General features: G+C 42.2%; 1 protein-coding gene across 1 annotated transcript; it reads right to left on the reverse strand.

Moving 5' to 3' along the window:
- Positions 1–2,090: 2,090 nt before the first annotated feature.
- On the reverse strand, positions 2,091–20,103 carry MSL3 (MSL complex subunit 3). The gene is given in 15 exon segments (XM_033202133.1): positions 2,091–2,836; positions 5,117–5,201; positions 5,563–5,595; positions 5,598–5,661; positions 9,436–9,545; positions 12,398–12,660; positions 14,452–14,610; positions 15,387–15,435; positions 15,438–15,546; positions 16,130–16,252; positions 16,801–16,880; positions 17,442–17,542; positions 17,876–17,971; positions 18,431–18,513; positions 19,939–20,103. Coding segments are annotated over 15 exon segments (1,557 nt in total). The 5' UTR covers positions 20,041–20,103; the 3' UTR covers positions 2,091–2,736.
- Between the last annotated feature and the right edge of the window lie 59 nt (positions 20,104–20,162).

A 20,162-nucleotide genomic window follows, 5' to 3' on the forward strand; every position in this document is an offset into this window, starting at 1 on the left:
TGCTCGGGACTTGTATTCTGCTCATTGGTTAGATATCCCATAATTTACACCAGAGGGAAAGCTGAAGGCAAGAAATGGCCATTGATAAATTCATGTTGAGTTTAAAAGATGGATTCCAGAGAAGAGGGAAGCAGTTGATCTTTTGACCAGAATAACATAAAAACAAATATACACTAAAGACATCCAGTTCAGAAGATTAACTAGTTTATTGAGGAGTTTCATGCCTCTTTGGAGTATAAACATGATTTCCAAGTAATTGCTTTCAACTTAATCTGTTGAAACCCCTTTACCCAAGTGGATATCAAGTTCCTTAACACCATCTTGGCTAGATTTCATAACTGATGAAAACATTCAATGATCAAACCCCCTACACTGAAAACCAGTTAAAAAAGTGGAAGCATACTTTCTTTTGGGGACAATGGAAGGGTTAATTTGGAAAATGCTGACCTTTACATTACACTTTTGTATATTATGAACTGATTAAAGTAATACACTTCCTTAATACCAAACGTGATTTAGTAAAAATGATGGTCAGTACCTGTAAAAATTATCTTAACTGTATTCCAACAAGGACCATGCCTTATTGTTCTTCCTGTTTCCCATACCTACTAGTTTCTGGCAGCAGAATAAGTAGTCAAAAACTGTTCAGAAAAACTTAACTCTTGACAAGCCAAATCTTAAAGAGCAAAGGCTATTGAACTATTTTTTTTAATGGCAAAACAGGGTCATTATACTTGCTCAAATTTTGAGTTGACAATATCTAATGAGAGATGGCAACTTTTATAAATTGATAAGTTTTCTTTGGTTTCTTTAGTGTACACCATACCCTGGAATGATTTATATATTCTATTTCTGCTCAGAAATTGTTTTTTTGTTCTCACAAGTTTTTGTCAAAGATCTAGTACAAGGATCTGATACAGAAGTTATTGAAGTATTGTTTTCAACATGCTTTTAAATTACTACTAAAAGGAAAACATTGACAATGAATGCAAGACTTAACAACCGTAAGGCTTGGCAGTTTAAGAAAGTAACAATTTAAAAATTAACATAAGGAAGATAATTTGTAATTTGTATAAGGATTATTTAGACATTTAAATATTTTTATCTGAGGAATATTTTGAATTATTCGTAATAAACAATAGAGGGATAGATGTTTTGATGAAAAATTAGTACTTAAATCAACCAAAGCTGCACATCATCAACTTTTGAAGTTGTATTTTAAAAATGCCTTTATGGGAAGAAAATAAATTGTTCATTATTAGAAAATGAATTAACTGTAAACTCAAGGTATGTGCCTATACAAATGTTCCAACAAAGTCTGGGCTCACTTCATTGGAGACATTTAAACAAGTTGGGTCGTACAAAAGAAAATCTTTTTCCTTTTCCTGGCCATAAGTAATTACTGATTCAACTTTTTAAGCAATTCAGAGCACACTGCAGGTGCGCCAGATTTAAACAAGCATTGCATAAACCAAATGGAGATAAAAACTATCACGAACCTGAGTACTACTCCGGATGAGAAACCAAAACCCACGTCTAACTTAGCAATTAAGTGCACAGTATTGATTCTCATTGGTCAGTGTATGCATAAGTCACGTTGATGAAACCATCTACAGATTTTTAAAAAATCCTTGTGGCCCTTGTTCACAACCAGTGGTCTTTGGAAGTTAAGGTCTGCTGAGTTGAGTTACAAAGCACGTGCTATATTCAATGCTGGTATGATACTGATACCCTTTCTACGAAGTTAGAACTTTCTAAAACATCTGAAGATGGGGGAGGCATGTGAGACTAAAATAAGGATTAGAGGAGTGACTGCAGAGACTGTCAGTTGGTAATGAGGAAGGAGGAGGATAAACTGGGGTTGGCCCCAGATGAGCCCACAATGCAGCAACAAGACAGCACAGAACTGCAGAAACTTCTAGGAACCACTGTCTGCTCCTGCTGCCAAGTGAGGCAAAACCAAAGAGGGATTTAACAAAAAAGGCACAAAGGAAAAACAAAATGAAACCTAAAGTTACGAGTCAAAGGGTTACCCCACTGTTACCCTGCATTAAAGAGGACAAGGCCAGAGTGAAAACTCTCTCTCCTGGTTCTTTCCAACAAGGCAGGCTTTACTTAGATCACCAAAAATAACATTTTACAGAAAGGGAACCATAACATTACACAACAAAGTATAGCCCTAAAATCTCAAACAAGAAAGGCAATGCTTTCTTTAGATCACCAAAAATAATGTTTCACAGAGAGGGAACCGTTAGAAGCAAATGTATAGCTGCAAATTTTCTTTTGCCATCAATATCGATTCCCTCTAAAATACTTTGAGACTACTTTGTGGTTTCCAAGTACAAACTAAACCTTGTTGGACAGAGTTGCTCAGCTTCATCAAAAAAATAAAACCAATTTGCAAAAAATAAAAAATAAAAAATAAAGAGACAACGTGGTTCTTGCTAACTAACTGCAATGTCTACTGAAATGGCCTAACCTATTCCATGAACCTTTCACTGTGAACATAATTGCTTTTTCCTTGCCATCACAGATGGCCTGCACAGCACTTTCAGGCACCCAGGGAATCATTCCTAACAGAATAACTGCAGTATGTGGGCAACTCAAACAACAGAGCCTCAAGGTGGGCACTGTGTTTGTGCTGTGGGTAAAGACCCACCACCTTGTTAGTTGTTCACCTGGAACCCAGAGCGCCAAACTAGACAGAGCAGTTGCTCTTACAGAACCATCAACATTTTAATAAATTGCCCGGGGGTTCTTGGTGCTGTAATGTGCCTCACAGGCAGCGACGTAAGCCGACTCTGGGAAGAAGTCATCACGGTATTCTGCTAAAAACCTGAAAAAAAAAAATAGCCCCAATGAGCACCACACTAAGGACTAAATACCATCAAGCAAAATATTGACTTTCAACCTACTAACATTTCAACTGTTTTTTGGTATTAGGAAGAAAAAAATGACTATAATTTTGATCTCTCTATATTGATTATTTTCACTGCACTTATCCAGCTTCTATGTGAATTACTACTTATCTGAATGCCTTCACCATCATCAGGTGTACAAATGGAAACAGAACCTACACTCCACTAGGTGGCAGTCTGGTTATATAAACACTTCTGTTGGGGCGGCGAGGGGGGGGGCGGGGGGGAGCCCGAGAAAGTTTCTACATTTTTCTGTTGTTCAAACAAACTATTAAAAACAACAGATTATAGGCTGGGCACGGTGGCTCACACCTGTAATCCCAGCACTTTGGGAGGCCGAGGCGGGCAGTCACGAGGTCAGGAGATCGAGAACATGCTAGCTAACACAGTGAAACTCCATCTTTACTAAAAACACAAAAAATTAGCCAGGCGTGGTGGCGGGTGCCTGTAGTCCCAGCTACTTGGGAGGCTGACACAGGAGAATCTCACAAACCTGGGAGTCGGAGCTTGCAGTGAGCCGCGATCATGCCACTGCACTCCAGCCTGGGCGACAGAGTGAGACTCCGTCTCAAAAAAAAAAAAAGAAGCAAATAAAATAAAAATAAAAAACGATTATAAACAATAAATCTCGCTTGAGAAATGTACATCATTTACATGAGCAAAGTCATACAAAAATTGAACAGAACAACTAGTAATGGCATTTGGTGTCCTAATTTGCCATGCCAAAAGATGTTACAGTTCTAGCTGACAGTACCAAGACATAGAAAACACTCATATGTATGAAGACGGATGTTAAAAAAACGTGCTGGTCATTCAAGAGTCTGCAATACACAGATGATATCTTGACTCAAAATTCAACTGATTTTGCCATGGAGGGCTAAGACATTTTCACATGTGCATTATTCACTAATAAGCACATTAGCCTTATGCTTGCTTCCTAGTGACTCCCACCTGCCCAAATTCCTAAAAATGTACAAACCTTCTTTAGCATAAATTGAGTCAAAACTCACTGGATAGCTAACTCATTTTCTTCTATGAGTGTACTCTTTTTATGATCATTGAGTCCACTGATTCTGGTTGTTATCTTCAAATACATTTTTAAAACCTCTTACTAGGTTTATTAATAAATCCTCCTAAGTTACTTCCTAAAATTTTAACTTCTATTTTGTATTAGGCATGCATCAAAATAAGCAGGATTTCCTATGCTATCCTGCAGCTGACTCTTCATATTTTCTTGGCACTATTTGATTTCAGTTTATAAAATTTTATGCCAAACAGAGTTGTAGGTTTTGTTGAGGAAGAGGCTGGGAGGGAAGAGGGTATTTTGGAAACTTGTTTCCAAGAGAATGTTGTAAAATCTAATTTCACTCATGGACACTTTATTCAAAATGCCTACATGAAAGGATCTCTTAAAACCACAAGACAATTTCCCTGGCTGGGATGCTCTCCACTATGTGGTAAATCCTACTTTGATGAGTCAGGGTGGGGCCTGGATACAAGGAAGAGATGCTCCTTAAAGAAAGGAAGAAACAAAGTCAGGTAGCTAGGATGAGCTGGGTGAGGCAGGGGAATGACTAGCCTTGAAGGCCAAGGAGAGGAAGTGGTCCATAGGCGTCATCTGGAAGGGAGAGGACACCGCAGAGCCTCAGGTCAAATGACCCTATTAGATAAAAAAAAAATGACTGGCTTTGTCAGCTGCAGGAAACAATACCTTTGTCTGAATTCATACATGACAACACAGACGAGGGGTCTTTTCTCTTAATTCTAAACATCAAAATCCAACCAATACACGCTACTATTTACGTTAGTATATGTACATGCAACAAAGGAAAGTCCAATGCTTGAGGTACTGTTGAATAAAAAATGTAAAACTAAATTATCATCAATCTCAATCACTTCTACTTTAGAAAATTTATTTCTATGTATAAGGTTTTTGAATTAAATTCTTCTAGTGAGACAAAAAAACTTCACCTCTGTACAATGAAAGCCCCTAACTCAGAAACCAGAGAAATTATGGAAAAAAGAAATACCAAAAAAACCCACTCCTAATTCCCATTATGGTTAGAACCAATCATACTTAGGTAATACTTCTACTATTTAAAATACCACAGAGCTGACTTCCCCATGTGCTAAAGAGAAGTTCAGAGAAGCCACATATATGGCAACAGATGCAAGTTTTGACAAAGTAATAAAAATACCTCAAAAAGAGATCAAAGTGCTTCAATAAAGCCTTCAGATTCTTCTCAGAAAAGGACATCTTTCCAAGGATTTCCGGAAGTTTCACTGCATTAAAAATAAAGGTAAAACCATTTACAATTAGCAGAATCTGACAATGCATAGGATTCACTCAAGGAAGGTCTGGGCCCCTCCTTATCTCTATTGAAACTGAAATTAACATCCACATTATCAAACAAAACCCCAAACTCTTACTGAACAAAGATAATGTAGCAGTACAAATATTACAAACATAATTTTTATGAAATTTAAGATTCATTCAGTGCCTTTTCTTTGATAGGTTACCTTTGATTTTTCTTAGATCCCCAAATTTCTTAGACAATTATAGCCCAAACCACAAGGTGTACAGAAAGCTAACAAGAGAATGCAAAATGAAAAATGGAAAGAAAGCAGGAACCAGGATTCTTACCAAACAATCGCAACAAATGTTGTGCCCCATAATGTAAGAGGGTGGAGGCGGCTGGTCACCTGGCGGGTAATTGTCAGGCACAAGCTTCCAGGAAAGGACCTGGAAAAAGCACGAATTGAATTGTTTTGTCACTCTTAATGGAGACACTTCCAACCACCTAACAATTACGATAGTAAATTGTACGTAGAGGGGAAAAAATAAGCCGTTGTATCAAAATAAACACAAGCTTACAAAAAATAAAGATGAAAGGCAAACACACTTAAAATAGATTAAGAAAGTCTTTAATTTCTTAACTCGCAACAGTTATTCCCTATAAATAATTCTGTTTGGGTTCTTTAGCCACTTTATTGAAAATCCTACTGCATGGCCAGGCACGGTGGCTCACACCTGTAATCCCAGCACTTTGGGAGGCCAAGATGGGTAGATCACCTGAGGTCAGGAGTTTGAGACCAGCCTAGCCAATACATTGAAACCTCACCTCTACTAAAAATACAAAAAATTAGCCAGGTGTGGTGGTGGACACCTGTAATCCCAGCTACTTGGGAGGCTGAGGCAGGAGAATCATTGGAACTGGGGAGGCAGAGGTTAAGTGAGCCAAGGTTGTGCCACTGCACTCCAGCCTGGGTGACGAGTGAAACTCCGCCCCTCCTTTCCCCCACCGCCCAGAAAAAAGAAAATCCTGTTGCACTAGAGAGAGAATGAAGCATTAAAAGGTAATCCGTAGATGTTCTGAATAGTATTACTGTTGTTTCAAGATTCCTTAATTTCTGGCTGTTAGATTCATTATGGAAACGAATTTGAATTTTTTAATCCCTTGAATCAACTGAAATAGACTTCAAACCTGATAACTGATTTGTCTTCATTCTGAATTTCTGAACTGTGGGTGGACTTGGGGCTTTTGTTAAAGGGAGAGTTGCGTTTCAAAACTCTCTGATGAATTTCCGTAAAAGTACTTCAGCAAATTATAGAACCAGAGCCTACTCTACTCAGCTGCTACTTTGGCTTTTGGGACGTCATATTCAATATGGAAACAGTCAGACTGGAGAAAGCCCTCCAGCAGACAAAGCAGAAAGGTGCCCCCACAAACTCAGAAATGCTGATATAGTCAGTTTAACAACATGAAACTGCCAGAAGCTAATAAGCACCAAGGTGGCCCTGAAGGATCCAGGACAAAGGCCTAGCTTCACTTCGGCCCCTGCCCAGCCAGGCCTAGATTCTCGCCTAGGTCTCCACCAGCACGCCCACTTCTGCACTGTGGAGCACTGAGGGAAGGGATTGTTCCAGCATCTTTACAGCATCCCGGCACCTGCCCAGTGCACACAGCTGAAGCTCTGGAACCGTTCTGAAAGTGACTCAAAGGAAACATACAGGACTCTCCAATCTCAGAGGCATGAACAGCACTTGGCATGTACAAAAGCAGGTCATCTGGCTCTACCTCACTCACTCAATTCTGTGTTTCAAGGCAGTTTATAACCTTCTATTTATGAAGACATATTTTCCGGGGGGAAAACAGTAGGTTTCTAGTCGGGGGAATTCCCAATGGGGTATGTATGGGACCCATCGATGGGTCTTCACTGGCATGTGCTGGCCCAGACCAGCCCCTAGTACTGTGGAGCAGTGACTGGTACTGAGAGAAAGAGCCCTGGTCAAAAAACACGGTGGTGGCCGGGCGCGGTGGCTCAAGCCTGTAATCCCAGCACTTTGGGAGGCCGAGACGGGTGGATCACAAGGTCAGGAGATCGAGACCATCCTGGCTAACACCGTGAAACCCCGTCTCTACTAAAAAATACAAAAAACTAGCCGGGCGAGGTGGCGGGCGCCTGTAGTCCCAGCTACTCGGGAGGCTGAGGCAGGAGAATGGCGTAAAACCCGGGAGGCGGAGCTTGCAGTGAGCTGAGATCCGGCCACAGCACTCCAGCCTGGGCGATAGAGCCAGACTCCGTCTCAAAAAAAAAAAAAAAAAAACACGGTGGTAGAGGTACGTAAGAAGGTGGGAATCCACGAAGGTCTCATGAGTCCTTGTGAGAGTCGCCTGAACCCCAACCATTTCCCAGAAAGCACTTTTAAACTGTAAGTTGCAGCTGTACCTATAACCACTAGATGGCGCATTCACACTGCAGACCAGAGTGGGAATGGCCCTTGACAACTCAGATGCCCCTTAAATTCACGATTTCCCTTCAATAATAAAATTCGTAGTGCATTCTTACCTGAAAAATGGGCGTGTCAGAGACTGCTTAAACTAGGGATTTCCTAACCTACCCTCAATAATCATCATAACACAAATTAGGCTTTCTAGATTCTCTATGGGGTCAGCCAACTGTAGTCCCTGAGCCAAGTCCAGCCCAATGTTCATATGTTCAAAATGGTTGGGGAAAAAAAATCATATGAATAATATTTTGTGATATGTGAAAATCATATGACATTAAATTCTCAGTGTCCATGAATGAATTGAGGGGGCAGCACACAGAGCCATACCCCTTTGTTTAAGGCAGAGCCACGTCCCTTTGTTTATGGCTTTGCTGCTGGAACAGCAGAGTTGAGCAGTCTCTGGAGAGACCTTAGGGTACACACTACTGAAGATAGTTATCATCTGGAAGAGAGTTTTGTGACCTCTCTTCCCATTATCAAGTGCTGTTTGCCTAGGTTGGGCACAGTGGCTCATGCCTATAATCCCAGCACTCTGGGAGGCAGAGGTGGGAGGATCACTTGAGCTCAGGCGTTGGTGACCAGCCTGGGCAACACGACAAAACCTAGTCTCTACAAAAAAATGCAAAAATTAGCCAGGCCATAGTGTCATGAGCCTATAGTTCCAGCTACTCGGGAGGCTGAGGCAGGAGGATCGCTTGAGCCCAGGAGGTGGAGGCTACAGTGAGCTAATATCCTGCCACTGTACTGCAGCCTGGGTGACAGCATGAGAGTGAGACCCTGTGTCAAAAAAAATGTTCTTTGCCTAGCAAAGCCATTTTCCCCTGTGCAACTCCTACTCACCTTAAAAAAAAAAAAAGGAAATCTCACCTCCTAGGAGACTTTCACAGAATTTGCTGATAGACTGAGACATCTTTAGAATCCCTGACAAACTCACCACCTACAGATCACCTAATGGGCCTTAAAAATAGTTTTAAAATGAAAAGTTTTCCCATCTATCAAGTGGAAATCTGGTGGCAAGGCTGATCTCGAGAATTCAAAGTAATTGGGTTCAAGTGTCTGGCACAGTGGTGGCCTAGAGCACATCCCTGAAGGGACGGCTATTGGTATTACTGTTAATGATGGAGGGGAATCAGGTATTTAAAGTTGGAGTCAGAAAACTACAGCCTGCTGGTCACATCCCGCCCAACTACTGCCTGTTTCTATATTGCCCACAAGCTAAGAGTGGATGTTATATTTTTAAATGATTGAAAAACAAACAAACAAAATTTTCAAACACATGAAAATTAAATGCTAGTCAAATTTCAGTGTCCATAAATCAAGTTTTATTGGAATATAGCACACTCATTTTATTTACATACTATCTGTGGCTACTTTTGGAGTTAAGTAATCTTGACAGACACCATATGGCCCACAAATAGCCTAAAGTTTTTACCCTCTGGCCCTCTGTGGAAAAGGTGTGTTGACATCTGTTCTATAAAGTAAAAATACTGGCATTTCAATAATTGCACTTATTTAAAAGATAATAGTCAGTGTAGGGCTGAAATCCTAATAATTTTCTCACTTTAGAAACCAAAACCCACAGTGTTAAGCATAATCTTATGTACAATTTTGTTAATGTTTACAGTAATAGCAACATGATGCTTCAAGAACCTTGACTTCCACCTATAGAATCAAAGTAATCACAAATGAAGGAACCATTGGGAACAAACATCAAACATTCTTTACCTCATTTATTTCATTAGTTCTTCTCCCTTCAAAGCCAGCAAACACAGCACTCCCTTCCTTGCTAGGAGTCAGAGGAATAGGTGAAGATGATCTGCTATGCACAGGTGTTTCTTCCAAAGAAAAACATGAAATTATTCACACAGCAACTGAATTAAAGACTGCCTCAAGACTGTTAAAAACTGCAGAACAGAAATCTAAACTTGGTTCTCAGAAAGTACCAACCTTTAACAATAAGACTTTCCTTTTATAACAGCACCTGAATTTTATTTGGTTAAAAAAATAAGGAATAAAGCACTGACACATGCTACAATGTGGATGTACCTTAAAAGACTAGACTGAGTGAATGGAGCCAATCACAAAGGGCCACATACTATGTTTCCATTTATATGAAATACCCGGGGTAGGCAAATCCAGAGAGACCGAAAGCAGCTTAGTGGTTGCCAGGAGCTTGCAGAAGGGGAAGTGGGGAGTGATTGCTACTGGGTATGGGGTTTCTTTTTGGGGGTGCTAAAAATGTTCTGGAATTGACTGTGCAGATGGTCGCACAACTCTGTGAATACACTAAAAACTATTGGATTGAACTGTATATGTGGATGTGTCGATAAAGCTGTTAAGTGCCACTGAATTATTCACTTTACAATGGTTAATTTTATATGTGAATTTCACATCAATAAATACAAATAAAAAATAAAAAATACAAAGAGAAACAGAAAAAGATAGCACTTTATTTTGTAGCACCTTTTTAAAAACACTGTCTTTTTAAAAATTTTCCCAGCTGACCCTTTTCAATCTTCAATCAACCAATCCTTATTACCCACTTACATACAGATGATTCCATTTATATGAAATGCCCTAAACTGGCAAATCTATAGAGACAAATAGATTAATGGTTGTCAGGGGACATAGGGAGAGGCAAATGAGTAACTGCTAGTCGACGTGGGGTTTCTTTTTTGGAGGGGTGAAAATGTCTGAAACGGATTTCAGTGATGGTTGCCCAACTCTTTAGTTTTGCCCAACTGAAATTATTTTGTTAGTTATCTATCAGACAGTGTGGTCTCTTTGTGTCGCCCAGGCTCGACTGCAGTGGCCCAATAAGAGCTCACTGCAGTCTTGGAGTCTGGGCCTCAAGCGATCCTCCAGTTTCAGCCTCAGCCATTGCCACAGCTGCAGCCTCCCAAGTAGCTGGGACTATAGGTGCACATCATCACACCTGGCTATTTTTTTCTTTAAGAGATGGGGTTTCACTATAGTGCCCAGGCTGATCTTGAACTCCTGGCCACAAGTGATCCTCCTGCCCCAGTCTCACAGGCATGAGCCACTGTGTCTGGAGACACTAAAAACTTTAAATGTGTGAATTTTAAGGTATGTGGATTATATCTCAATCAAGCTGTTTTAAAAAAGCACCTGATTTTGTTTTAGCACTTGATTATTCAAAGGGCTTCTCTTAAAGGTATGTCTTCTTCAACTCTGCCCTTCTGAGCCTTCTCAATCTTCAAATCAGCAAATACTTTCACACACCTGGAACTATGCCCCAAAACTGAGCTGTGACGAGCTGACACAATCAACAAGTCAGTCCTTTCTCTCAGGACCTTATAATATGGCAGGGACAGGATGTACACAAGGAAACGGGCACCTGAACACAGAATGGCACTGTGATGACAGTTTTGGGAGTTCCAACAGGATGATGCTTAGAAGGACCCCTGAAGGAGTCAGCACAGCAGGAGACGCTGAGGGAAGAACAGGGCACAGGTCATACACAAGATATGCCTACTGGGGCATGGGGATTCGACTCCAAATAGTTTTACACTGACCTTAGCTTTGGAGGTGTTTTTGCTATTTATGAGAGGTGTCTTAGATTTCACAGCCTGCGAGCAGCTGAGCTCTGTGAAAGGAAGGCTACTAGCCTTCCATCTCTGCAGTTGGGTGCTTGGCACCTGCTGGTGTAGCTCTGTTTCCACCTCCACACAGTGTATCGGTGGACAGCCATGCAAGCTGCCTCCCCTACTGCTGACTTCCTAACTCACGGAGCCCGCTAGGCACCAGGTGGCATCGTCAGCCCTGCTGCCATCAATTTTCCATTTCACACGTCGTTGGCAGTCAAGGGTGGAAGCATATAAGCACAGAGCACCTGTATTTGATTTGTGAATGAGATCTTCAATGTAAAGTGAATACTCCTAGTAAGAGCGCTTCATTAGCACAGGCTAAACAACCAGATTTTAATTAATTTGGGAAAAAATGCCTGGTTAGTGTACGATAGCTAATGTTAGTTTCCACAGTAATTGTACCTGATTCATAGCACCTGTTTTCGCAGTTTTTGACAGTTTAAAATGATTAATTAGCAGTGGCTTACTTCTAAGTTTTATATTACAGCAAATCAACCTGTGTGTATTTTGGAAAAAAAGAAAGTAAACTCTTGTCTAATTTATTTTGCCCATTGAAACATTCCAGCTGAAAATCAAGGTGAGCACATCTGATGGAGTTTGAGTTGGGCTAAGAGGAGGTGAGAAGAGATTATGGAAATCTGAGCATTCTTACTTTGATATTTTAGGACAGACCTTTCCAAATTAACTTTAGAATGGAGAGACTACAGAGATAGAGTACAAAGAAAACAAAAAGCTAAACAACCCATTAGAATTGCTCATTTTGAATGCTTCGTTAGGCCTAGCTACACAATATATAGAATTCTGATAACTCAATTTGCTCACAATCGGTAGAGTGATGGCAAAAAAAGAAAGGCTGAGGAAACAGCCCAGTCCTGCCTCCACCACAGCTGCACTGCAATCTGTGCCAGGTGCTTCTACTTTCTACAGCTCCAGGAAGCACGCAGCATTAACAGCACTTTGGACATGGGAATCACACGCACTGTACACAAACACGTAACCTCAGCACCATGCCTGGCACTGACTAGACACAAGGTACACGCTGGCTCTCCCCGGCCTGGAGCACCCGAGAATGAACCTACTCTTTTCCAGGTGCAGGAAGAGCTTGGGCATGCTGGCGGACGTGTCCTGCTGCCGGCGCTTGGGCTGAGGTGAAGCGCTGCTCTCAGAAAGCCTGTCACTGTTGGCACTGTGGCGCGTGGACCGCCTCAGAGACTGCAATGCTTCTGGCTCAGCTTTGCGCCTTTTGGGGGTGGCTGGTTCACCAGTGGTCGGCTGACTCTCTGTGGACTGTGGTGTGGATGGATTCAACAAAGGCGGGCTGGGAGAGAGTTCCTCCTGGCTCCTAGGGAAGATGGAGAATGTCACACACAGCTGGCTCAAAGGGCCTTTCCAGAACATGGAGTGCTTCTGAAGACACGAAACGCTCTCTCTACTCCAGGAGGGTTGTAAATATGTACATAAGTCACTTGGACCCTCTCCGTAACTCTGCAAGGCACACTGGCATTAAAGATTGTGATGCCCCCGTTACATGTGTCTTAGAGCAGTGGGTCTCAAGTGGGAGCAATGTTGCCCTGACAGGGAACAGAAGACAACATCTGGAGACATTTTTGGTTGCTGCAACTGAGGAAAGAGGTGCTATCGGCATCTAGTGGGTGAAGGCCACAAATGCTGCTAAACATCCTATATTGCACAGGCAGCCCCTCAGCAAAGAAAGATCTGGTTCTAAACATCAATAGAGCCAAGGCTGAGAAACGCTGGTCTAGAAAACAAGAATACCCTACCACCTCATTGAAACGTAACTACTGGCAGGACTAGGAAAAGCATACAGCCCACCCTGGAGGAGTCTCAAGGTTTGAAGTAGGCCCTGGGGACTTTGACACAGGTCCCCAGTGAGTCCTGCAGGCCTCTCACCTGGGGTGAAACTGACATGGGGAAAGGGAAAGGAGAGAGAAGCTACCAAAGGAAGGATGGCTGAGAGGAGATGGTGGCCAGGCAGAAAGAGAAGCTGGGGAGCCGACAGCCGTGAAGCAGAGGGAGAAAGGGAGGGTAGGGCGAGGTGGCCAAGGCAAAGGGCAGCACGCTGCAAGTGGGAGGTTATCAGTTCACCTGCAGGCAGTTTTGCAGCACAGCAGTAGATAAAGGCAGACAATAAGTGGTTAACAGAGGAGACAGATGAATGGAAATATGAGAACAGACCACTCTCTCAGGGAGAGGCAAGAAGGAGCGAGCACAATACCTTACAGAGATTAAGGGAAAGACTTTAGGTTGCAGGATCCCCCTCCCTGCCCCCTCAAAAAAGAACAGAGCATGCTTGGTAACTGAGGGAGGAAAAGTGGCGACATCGCAGAGCAAGAAGAGAAATAACTTTTACTGAAGGCCAAAGTTTGCAGGCCCTGTGTGAACATTCCCATTTAATACTACTAGCTACGCTTGACTTCAGTCCATCCCACACCTGCAATATCACAAGAACAGAAAACCAAACACCGCATGTTCTCACTCATAGGTGGGAATGAACAATGAGATCACTTGGACTCGGGAAGGGGAACATCACACACTGGGGCCTATCATGGGGAGGGGGGCGGGGGGAGGGATTGCATTGGGAGTTATACCTGATGTAAATGATGAATTGATGGGTGCTGACGAGTTGATGGGTGCAGCACACCAACATGGCACAAGTATATATATGTTACAAACCTGCACGTTATGCACATGTACCCTAGAACTTAAAAGTATAATAAAAAAAAAAAAAAAGGAGGCTCCTAAGGAACCTCTGCCACTAACACAAACAGCCAGTGAGGGGGCTCAATTCAAACCTGCCCCTTCCACTCTCCTCAGCCTGTGCTCTCTTCACCCCACCCCCTACCATCTTCCCCAAAATGGGGTAGCTGCTCATCATCCCACCTAAGGTCTTTATGCTGGGGTCTTCACTTGGTAAAATCCACCAGAGCCATATGAAAGTGAAAGGATGACTTAGCTTACCCACGAAAAAAGAAAACCACCAGGACACACATTTTCATTTCCTTCCCTCCTCCAAACATGTTGGTCCACACTATCAGATTGAACTCTTCAAAATAAGGATCTGATTATTGTACTGCTGACATGTGAGGGTGAAAGTGCAGGCTATATAACTTACCTGTTAGTGCTTGTGGCACTTTCCTTAATGGGCAGAAAAAACTTAGACGAAGTCACCTTTTTATACTGAGCTTGCTCATATGGATAGAGTAAAACCAACGGGAGAGTGTAATCAAAGGTTATTCTTAATCCATCCACCATCTCCTTACAAAGGTCAACACTGGCAGGATTAAAAACAAGAGATTAGAGACACAATTAAGTAAGAGGTACTTTCCAAAATTTCACAATAAAGTTGCTAATTTTTAATAGGGCAGTTTGAAATCTAATCACTATATATTACACCTACGTACACACAAAATGAAATGGATTTGTAGCTGTCAAGATTACATAGGAAAACGTAAGTGCAGAAAGTACAGCAGTCACTTTACCTTACCCTACTAAACACAAATAAATACGTTCAAGGCCACAGAGTGTCCAGTAGCCTGTGCTGCAAAAGTGGACAGGTGGACACACCCCTATCACTGCAAGCTGAAACAGATTGACCCTAGTGAACCCCTAACCCTTGCTTTAACTCCAACACTCCACCTTTCTGCCTCTTGTCTAGCTGGGTCATGTGTGCCAGGCAGGATACAAGGAAGCTTTCTCTGACTGGAATGAAAATCTGTTTGTAAACAAGCTTTGAGAAATCCTTACTGCCCATTCTGGTGCTTCTCAAGGAAAGTTGTCGCCCTAAACAGTATCACCGAAAAAACTGTCTCAGTGCTGAGGTAGTGCACTTTCAATGCATCCATGTCAGATGTGTAAATAGTTACTGAAGTACTGAAGATTTCACAAAAGTGACAAGGTTTTAATATTAGATGATTCAATGAATTATCAATTATTAAACATTAACTGAATTCAAAATAACTGAGTAGAGACAAGTGTCACCTACTCTAAATGGAAGCCACCTCTCTAATACAGAGAGAACCACAAAACACCAAACATGCCAGTACTCACTTCTTTTCTGCTGGGATATAATGCACGTTCATGTTGGCATGTGGCATACGTGATGGTGACGAGGTCTCTCATTGGCTGAAAAGGCTGCATTGATAGCAAAATGCTTCACATAGGATTCCAAAATCGTTATGATGTTGGTCTGGCATGGAAGTTTCACTAACTGTTAACAAAAACATAGACATCTGATGTATGCATCCTAATGTAACAAACCACATATTCCAAGAAACACTGGTCATGTCTGTATCATTTTTTAACTCAAAAATAAAGCAAAGCCAATACTGTTTGAATAGAACTTCTTAAATATGTTTGCAATCTCTTTGATCTTTTTTCCTCTACTGATCATAACCTTACGTTGATTACAACATTACTTTTTTGAATACATGTAAGCAGTGATTCTTAATCTTAGTGATCTGTTAGAACAACCTGGGGAATTCCTTCAAGTATACCTGCAGTTGGGCTCCACCACAGTTCAATTAATTCTTAACTTCTGGGCTGAAGCACAAGCAGCAGGATTCTGGAAAGCTCCCAACACAACCCTAATGGGCAGCCAGGGCTGTGTGAATTATAATTTAATCAGCTGCACAGCACCACTGGCAGAGAACTTTAAAACCTGACTCAGTACAAAGCTGAAAAATATAAATTTCATTCCTCCAAAATTCGTTATTGCTTACGTCTATGATTGCAAAATATGGCAACATGAAAATGCCAAACAAATCAATGTTTTATGCATTCTCCCTACATACCCGTTTCCTCCTGTTAATGTAGTAACAATCATCCTCCAGCTGCTTCTTCAGAACTTCAGGGATTTCTATAGTTATTGTTCTTTCTTCCATTTCCCTTTTTGTTTGAAGCTCTGGTTCTTCTTTCTGCAATATCAAAATTCCATTTTTAACTATTTAAAACAGTAGGAGAGTCAATATCCAAGGAAGGCCTGCTATGAAACAAACCCAGCTAATCCTCAACAATCATAGTATACCATGTGTTCTAATTAAAAGTATGTTAAAGGCCAAAAGTTAACTTGTTTGGGGGCACTAAACACAATGCAAATATGTATTTCATTTCTTTCCCATTTAAGTTTACCACTCGGATTTATACTAACTTTGGATGCAGGCAGAAGACATCACAGTCTGTAGGCTCCATTAAAAGAAATTTACCATCATAAAACAAACAATTTGACTGGAAAGAAAGATAACTATAATTTGTGGAAACATTTTAGGGGCATAAAGAGCCACTGAGAGACTCATATAGTGACTATAAGGGTTGTTTTTCTTTAAATGTCAGATAAAAATTTACATTATTGGTTTAAAAGATGTATCTTTAGAAAACAATTCACAACTGGAGTATTTCACCGTGAACTTTTACCACTAAAATATACAACAAAGAGAAAGTTTTTACAATAAAAACTTTATACCACCTCAGTCTTTTCTTCAATATCACTTTCTTCACTTATTTCTTCATCCTTGTCTTCACTACAGTCAGAGGAACTGCTTAATGCTAAGTGAAACAAAAGCATCTGGTAAACTTGCATTATATACTTCACCAACCCTTATGTCTACAGATCTTCACATGTAGTGCAGGTGCTACTGGAAATAATAAACTGCAATTCCATGTATTTTTAAATGCCAAACACAAATACTGTATCTTTCACAATACAAATTTATTTTGACAACCAATTTCAACAGATGCAAAAATCACACAAGCTAATGATCGGAAAGTGTTTTGTCAGTTAGGATCCTACAGTTTCCTGTTGCATTCATAAATGGGACTAAGGTCTGGGAGGTGCCAAAAAGAGAACAGATCCCATGAGAACACACCGTGAGGGGTTTGTACAAAGATGCTGGCTGAGAGGGCAGCAGTCACAAGCATGACTCTGCTAAGGTTCTATGACTGACTTATTGACTTACACTGACTGCTACTTTAATTGTCAAAAATAAATGGAGCAAATATTATACATAATGAGCTTGAAGTGTTTCCCTGTCTAGAATTTCAATGAATCCTTCTCTCAGTCTAGGTGGAAGTTCTTTCATCCAAAGAAAATGAAGTGAAGCTACTCACAGTTTTCATCATTTTCATCTTTTTCTTCAGTGGGGAGGCCTTTTAAGACAGAGTCAACACCAGGCAACCTGCAGCGCTTCTTCTTTCTTCCTGTGCTCCTCCTGAAAAAGAGTAGCAAACAACTGAAATAAATTTTGACATTGAACTCTTGAGTCTTGAGATCAAAACAAGACATAATAAACAATGAAACAGATTTGAAAAATCATTAAACTTCAGAACATAAATGGTAATTTCCATTTCAGAAGATTATACAATAACCAATCTGAAAACACTAAGGTTATTTAGAATACCATAGGAACACTCTTCCTCTTACACACTTTAAATATGTAAAATTACTTAATAAATATTTGTCATTTTATTACTATCATAAAAGTCTAAAACACTAAGAGAAAACACATTGGATAACATTTATATCTTGATTTTTGTATTCTTACAGGCGAGCTACAGCTTTTCTTGCCAATTTACGCTGTAATCTACGATTTTCATCGGTATCACGAAGCACATGATCTTCGGCTGCCCATCTATCCCAGCTAATTGAAGAAAAAAGGAAAATTCAGTGCTTTAGTTTGATATAAAACAAAGGCTAAAAGTATCTCAAAGCAATAGAAATGCCCCAGAATTACATTTTAGAAAACGATTTAAATATTTTAAAATCACAAAGAGGAGGCAAATAAACTGAAAAAGTAACTCATTCAGATAGAGAAACAACTGGGGTTTCCAGAATCACCCAGACAGAATTCAAATACAATCGACTTAAAAGTAACTATTCCTCAGAATAGGCAAGTTCTGGTAACAAAGTAAAAACAGGAAATGAATCAAACTTCTCTACAAGTGTTTCTAAAACTTAAAGAAGTTTGCAGTGTTACAAAGTAAAAACAGGAAATGAAACAAAGTTCTCTACAAGTGTTTCTAAAACTTAAAAGAAGTCTGCAATGTTCCTGTGCTACAAAGACAATCAATTTTCAGTCTGGTTTAACAAGTTCACTCACCTTCTGTTCCAACCATTAAAATGGATCAGATATTCTGGGATCTTTCTGCCTTTTTCGTCTTTCCCAACAATAACATCAACAATCTGAAACCAAGAAATATTGCCCACAAATGATAGGACATACAGAAAATTAGAAGTTACATCAGGAAAACTAATTCATAGACCCCTTTTTAAAGAAAAGAAAGCATTCTCTCCTCTTTTAGACCGTGAGCTGGGTTGAAATATTTTTCCTTTCAATTATCATTTTTCCCCCGAGTGGACGCCTTCAAAATAGGAAACATCCGTCCAACCACCCCGTGATTGGTCTCTGAGCGTGAGACAGTGTGAGGCTTCTGAAGCCATTGGCCGGCCGATTTGTCACTAAGGAAAGAGTCCAGGCTAGATGAAAGTTGCAGCCCTGAGACCTCTGGGAGTTGTAGTTTCCTGGGCTCCCCTATATCCAGTGCCAGGACGGCTGGCTGGAGACTCTGGAATCCCTCCCTGTTATGTCCCTAGAGGGAACAACTAAGACTAATGATGGGGCGTGTCGCTCCGTGAGCAGGCTCGGGGGCAAGGAGAATGAGGGACAACAGACGAGGTTAGAAGACAGGAGCAGCAGGGGAGGGAACTGAAGGCAGAATATGCTCATCCCTTTAGGGATGTCCTTTAGCATCTCTAATCGACAGAGCTGTCCAGACATCGCCAAAGACACACGTGGGACTGCCTTGTCCCTGCCGCCTAAGGCTTCACCCAGGAGGCCCTAGGAAGCCAGGTCTCTTAAATGAAAGCACCTGGGTGCTTTCTTGGGGATCTGGGAGACCTGCTGCCAACTCCTGCCGCCACCCAAATCTGAGGAGCTGCAAGATGTGGCTCAGCTCTCGGAGACTTAGGTGGACCCGCCCAGGGCGCGATTCCCATCAACTATGGTCAGACCCACGTAAATCCTTCAGAGTTTGAAAACGTAAATGCTGCAAGGCCCTGGGGTACGAAAACACTGGGCCAACCTTGCCCTCGGGGTGGGGTTCACGGCCTACAGGAAGGATGGGGCCTAAACTGGACTAGGGTCCCAGGGACACAACGTCGGAAGTCAGCGGCCAGGGCGGTGGAACTATGAATTAGAACCTGGATCGGACGGCCAGGGCGTCCCACAGGAGCCCACCCGGCACTGGGCCGCAGAGGAGGAGAGATTTAACGCGAAGACAGAAACCGTATTCGAGAGGCCTCCTCCCTCAGCGGCCACCGTTGCAGTCAGGGGCGCAAACGGTAGCCCCGGTAACGCGACAAAGCACGGGCGAGGCTCCCAACCGCGCGTGCGCCTCCCGGCCTGACGGAAGGAAGTGGAAGCATCCCAGACCCCGCCCCGACACCCAGGCGCAGCGCCCTGTGAGCGCCCCCTGCCGGCTGCACCGCTCCTCGCAGGCCGAGGAGCCCGGTCGGTCCCTCAGCTCCGCGCGGCCGTCCGCCCCCGCCCCCGCCTTCGGTCCCGGGTCCCCCAGCCCGCGCCTCCTCCCTGTCCCTCCGCGGCGGCACCTTGGCATCGTACAGCACTCGCGCCTTGGTGGGGTCAGGCTCGAAGCACAGCACTTTCTCCCCTGAGTGGAATTTAAATTTCATGCCCTCGCTCGCGCTCATTTGCTCATCGTGGCGGAGGGCGAGGCTCCGGGGCGGGCGGAGCGCGCGCGGTGGGGGAGGGCGGGCGGGGGCGGGGAGGCGGTGCGCCACGGCCGGGGGGGCCCGGGAATGGCGGAGGCTGC

The sequence above is a fragment of the Trachypithecus francoisi genome, unplaced genomic scaffold, assembly GCF_009764315.1.
Source record: "Trachypithecus francoisi isolate TF-2019V2 unplaced genomic scaffold, Tfra_2.0 Lachesis_group6, whole genome shotgun sequence".
Taxonomy (NCBI): domain Eukaryota; kingdom Metazoa; phylum Chordata; class Mammalia; order Primates; family Cercopithecidae; genus Trachypithecus; species Trachypithecus francoisi.